General features: G+C 40.7%; 1 protein-coding gene across 1 annotated transcript; it reads right to left on the bottom strand.

Annotated features, from left to right (window-relative positions):
* Positions 1-319: 319 nt before the first annotated feature.
* On the bottom strand, positions 320-4,782 carry LOC123125450 (fatty acyl-CoA reductase 1). The gene is made up of 10 exons (XM_044545943.1): positions 4,549-4,782; positions 4,327-4,430; positions 3,970-4,172; positions 2,929-3,029; positions 2,593-2,794; positions 1,672-1,833; positions 1,442-1,523; positions 1,061-1,327; positions 834-961; positions 320-677 (listed from the first exon to the last, which is right to left on the bottom strand). Exons 1-10 carry the CDS (start codon positions 4,625-4,627, stop codon positions 509-511), a joined length of 1,497 nt encoding a protein of 498 aa, XP_044401878.1. The 5' UTR covers positions 4,628-4,782; the 3' UTR covers positions 320-508.
* Positions 4,783-5,105: the final 323 nt, after the last annotated feature.

Below are 5,105 nucleotides of genomic sequence, written 5' to 3'. Positions count from 1 at the left end.
ATAGGAGAGAAAAAAATCCATGGTGGACACAACTATGTAGGAAAGAACAACACTTTGTATCAGACTACTTGCTCTAACAGGTTAGTACCCTTCAACCAAATGGCTATTCTTAGACGGAATGATTATGTACAATGCACAATATTATTCACCACCCCAAATTGAATGACAGGCTTTGATATCCTTACTCCCGGTGACATATAGGGTGCCAAATACGACCATCTGTTCTCCCTTCATGTGGGAATAAATGATGCCTCTCCTTCTTCCTTATGTACGTTGTACATGACACGTTCCGCAGCATCGGTTTGATTGACACATGTTATCACATCCAAAAAGCACTGGGACCTATGAGTATTTTTTATTCGATTCAATAATATAAATACATACAGATAGATTACATGGTTGTATGCCTTAACTTCATACAAATGTAATGTTTAGCAGTATGATATACATTTTTCTTGGAGAACAATGCTTATCCTTCATCTCAAGAATAGGAAGATTCCACTCTTTTCTATACGCTTCCCTTATTTTTGCGGCCATACATTAGCACAGCTGGGACGTGGACGTTCAAGAGATATGAGTGCCAGTCTATAGATTTGGGGTCGAAGTTGAAGAGGCTACCATCTTTGCCGTCCATCTTTACTTCCTTCCTCAATCTTGTTAAGTTTGTGTCATCAAAGCTTCAGGCACAAAAGAACATCGAAGAGAAATTGGGTCAACATACATACAGACAAAGTAGTGGTCAAACAAGGTTATTGCAGACTGTTTTGGTATCCAAAATGGCTAGTTAAAAAGTTTACAGTAACTAATGTAACACGGGCAGAAAATGGCCTCACCATCCTTTGAAGAAGGCATATGGTGCATACAGCTTGACCAAGAGCATTAAGAAAGTGTATCTTCGGTTGTGCTTGTTGTAATATTGGGAAAACAACCCACAGAGTAATAGGCTCACTGCATGCAACATCTGTTCATTTGAAGTTAAAATATGACCAAAATGTGAGTCTTCATCATATGAACACCATTTTAGGATGTACGTACGAATTATAGAACTATGATTTTGTACCTCAAGTGGTAGCTTATACATCAGGATGAGATATGCGCGGAAGTAAGCGAATCGCTTGAACAGGTATGGCCTTCTGTTTTCGAGGGGTTTCCCATTTTCTAGTACACGGGGATGGATGGAGAAGTAATCCCAGCATGCGTCCTCAAAAACTTGACCGGTCAATGGATTTCGGATTGCCGAGCTCACATGGTAAATGACTTGCCCTTTCTCATTCCAGTGAACAGCCATGGCTGCCAGTGTTGCATTTACCACCATATCTGCAGGAACCTATATATACGGACTATTAGTATCTCTCAAGTCTAAGCATACAATTCAATTAGTCAGGTTGCTCCATTAATCTGTCTACATCCGTAATAGCTAATATGATCGTGTATTACTCACAGCATCCATTGTGTCTTTGAGATCACCTACGAAACATGGGAATGCCTGCTCATTGTAGGCGACAATCAGAGCATCAATTGTCCTGGAGATAAAATGGTAAAAGAACTTATATTCTATATATTATGGTGATGTCCAGCTTGGATATATATGCAGTGTGATACTTCTACAACAGTAATTAGTTGCGCAAAATTGAACTGTAAATTGCCAGTAGATTTATATGTTGTGCTTACCTCGCCCCTTCTATCCACCCAGGAAATGGATCGTGATAAGTGCTGGTTACCATGGTGGGTCGAATAATAACGACAGGAAGGTCTCCCCTCTGCTGCTCAAGTAACATCTCCCCCATAGCCTTGGTAAATGTGTATACATTTGGCCATCCAAAATGACAAGCCCTTCAACAATTTACGAACAATTTAGTTAGTGTCAAGCTGATTTTTGATTCATCACATACTCTCCACTTGCAAGTGAACAGTGTTTTCTGAACGTACATATAAAAGATAAAGCTAAGACATAACTATATCGACTTCTGATAATATTAGATTCCTAATTTCCTATACCTTTTCATCAGTATTTTCTAAAAGAGCGACGCTATCCAGAGTAGTTGATGGGTTTGCTATAATTCACAAATCATATACATATAGCATACTTACGCCATAAATCTAAAGGATCCTGTAAGTCCTCTACAACCTTAGGCCAACCATTTTAATCTTGTAAGTGTGGCATAATAAATCAACCACCTCTTTTTAAGTTGGTATGGGTCATGATAAAAAAATGGTCCAAACCAGAGGTCTAAAGGTGGCAGCATTTGATATGACAACTACCTTAGTAATGACATAACTATCACAGTGATTTGATTTTTTATTTATTAGCTGATCTCCCTATATATATTCACCCATCAGAAATATAAGGTGTTTTAAAAAGCGTGTTGTTAGATGACTCTTAACTTGGAGTACTAACACATAGAAGGTTATTTGCATTGGTCATGTGAAAATGGTCTGTAAGATTTTTCATTGGAAGTGTTTTCAAATACAGCAATTTTTTTTGTTTTTACAACATTTCTCTCAAGGATGCATGTTGAATAACATGCCGATGTCCAAAACGTCAAACATAGTCTTGAAATAAATTGTGTGACACATTTAGATTGGTCAGACCTCTTTAAGCCAAGTTCTTTCATGGCTGTCTTCTCCGATGATTGGTCTGAACCACCACTCTTCGCCTCTGCGAGTTCAGCCTTGACCTTCTCAACCAGCTGCAACTCAGCTTCAATGTCCAAGTGGCAACCGGGCCGTAGTGCTTCACCCATCGTGAGTGCTTTCTCCAGTAAAAGTCCTTCTTGAGTACCAGCTACAAAAGCTAATGCATAAAAGAAGACATGGTTATTTTGTAGTTGGCCGATCGTATATATAGTTATATACTCATCGTATTTTAAAATTCTCCTCCATTTCTGCTTGTGTGTACAACTGGGTATATATGACTAAAACACGTACCAGTGGAAACATGAAGCAACAATTTCAGGTTAGGACACTTCTTTGCAAATTCGCATCCATATTGGGCTCCTAATGCATTCGATGCCAAAGCAACATCGTACCTGTACATGCAATGAAATTCAACAAACAATCAAACATGCAAAATAATTCATACTAAAAGCTGGAATAGTAAATTGTTTTGGCTTTTGTGTGTTCTCTCCTCCCAACACCACAGCCTGCTATGTCTTTTGCAGGGAAAGCATGTATGTAGGCAACACGTATCGATTTATCATGTACATATGGATACACGGTGAGTTTATTTGAAGATTTGCAACAGTGTTCACCAGGTTCTTCCAGAGACAGGTTCAACGATGTACTCCCCCAAAAATCAGATCTGAGCCAAGTATCTCTGCTCTTGATATTATCTCCACGCTTTCTGTACTTCCACCTCCATTCTAAACTTCTGTGGTAATTCAGCAATATTTACATCTTTCTTTGATTCAACTTTATTTTATATTATGCCTTTTACTATAGTTCAACAACTGCTTTTGTGTGTCTAGGTTCTGTTTATCTGTGCACAACTGGCCCCTCTAACATACAGGTTAAAAAGTTCACAAGTTGTAATAACTAAAATTTGAAACCCATGACTTGTGGTTTGGTCAGTAAGACTATTACTCCCTCCGTTCCAAAATAGATGACCCAACTTTCTACTAACTTTGCAAAGTTAGTAGAAAGTTGGGTCATCTATTTTGGAACGGAGGGAGTAGATATGAGGAGATTCAAATTGGATGGTGCAAAGTGCTATTCATTTCTAGGGGAAAAAATTCAGTTACATGTTACTTAGGTAGCAGGATTTGCTCAAATTTTCCACTGATACTGGGCTATTACATGCTCCCCAACTCAAATTATTAGAACAAGTATAAAGCCAATAAAGGTATTAAAAGTGCCCATGATGAAAAATCTGCAATTGTCTGTCATTAATTAGTTCTTGTAAAAACATATCTAGGATGCTTTTTACAGTTTTACGTGTATTTGCCACGATTAATTTAGCAATTGTTGTACCTTTCATAAAAGCTAGTCGTTGCAGCCCCATGGACGATGACATCAATCTCCTGACACAGGTCATCAGATCTGGAGCTGTCAAGCCCGAAGTTGCGAGTCCCGACGTCTCCGGCGAGAGGAACTATCTTCTCTTTGATCAGCTTCTGGAAGCCAGCAAGCCCGTGCTTTTCCCGAAGGGTGTTGAACAGGTCCTTCCCTAGCACCTGCACTCGCGATACCAAGACGAACCAAGTGAGTTTCCAGTGCCACGAGTTTCTAAAGAGGGCCTCGAACGTACTATGCATCTAAGGTCAGACCCTGCCCATAGCACTGCATGTAGCTCCGGTGATCAAAAGGAGTGACGTGTTTCGACTTTACCTGGGTCAGGATACGCTGCTCGGCGGAGGCGGCATCCGGCGCGCGCACCAGCAGGTAGACCTTCTTCACGTCCGGCTGTACTCTCAGTATCTTCTCCACCATCACTGCATGCATAGATACATTACATATATGCATATGTGTATTAGGTAACGGCTCGCGATGTATATATGGTACTCCCTCTGTAAACTAATATAAAAACGTTTAGATCAAGTATTTGCGTACATTTTCCGAGGAAGCCAGTTGAGCCGGTGACAAGGACGGTCTTGTCCCGGAGGCATCCAGCCACCGCGCCAGCGTCCATGGCGAGCTCTGCCACGCTACTGTGCTAACAAGGATTGAGAATCGACAAACCTGAAAATGTGGAAGATAGTGTGGCCGGTTTCTCTTGGAAGCTAGAGGAGTGGAGTCAAGTTGGCCAGGCCAGGACGTGGCTGTGCTTGCGTTGTGGGTAGTGTTTAGGTCATGTGGGTGCATGGTTGCTACTCTTATAGTCTATCGAGTAGCCACCTGTATGAGCATATTTGGTTGGGCTTGAGCTGTAACCAGACTAGGGACAAGTTTATGTCACTATTGAAATGAGTGACAGAATGAATGCCTCCTCTAGGCAGATGGCTGTCTTAGTCCTAGGCTAGCTTTATGGCATATTTAGCTTGGCCGCTCCACCAGAGGGGCCTAAAGTAATTAAACTCCTGGTTTTGGCCGAGTATGGGTGCTTGATCATAAGCTTATAGCATGGGTGCTTTACTAACGGCAACTCTAGTCGATACTTTTTTATTTAT

Source organism: Triticum aestivum, chromosome 5D (assembly GCF_018294505.1).
Source record: "Triticum aestivum cultivar Chinese Spring chromosome 5D, IWGSC CS RefSeq v2.1, whole genome shotgun sequence".
Classification (NCBI taxonomy): Eukaryota; Viridiplantae; Streptophyta; class Magnoliopsida; order Poales; family Poaceae; genus Triticum; species Triticum aestivum.
The sequence above is the reverse complement of the archived record's forward strand: the minus strand, read 5'-3'. Positions and strand labels throughout refer to the sequence as shown.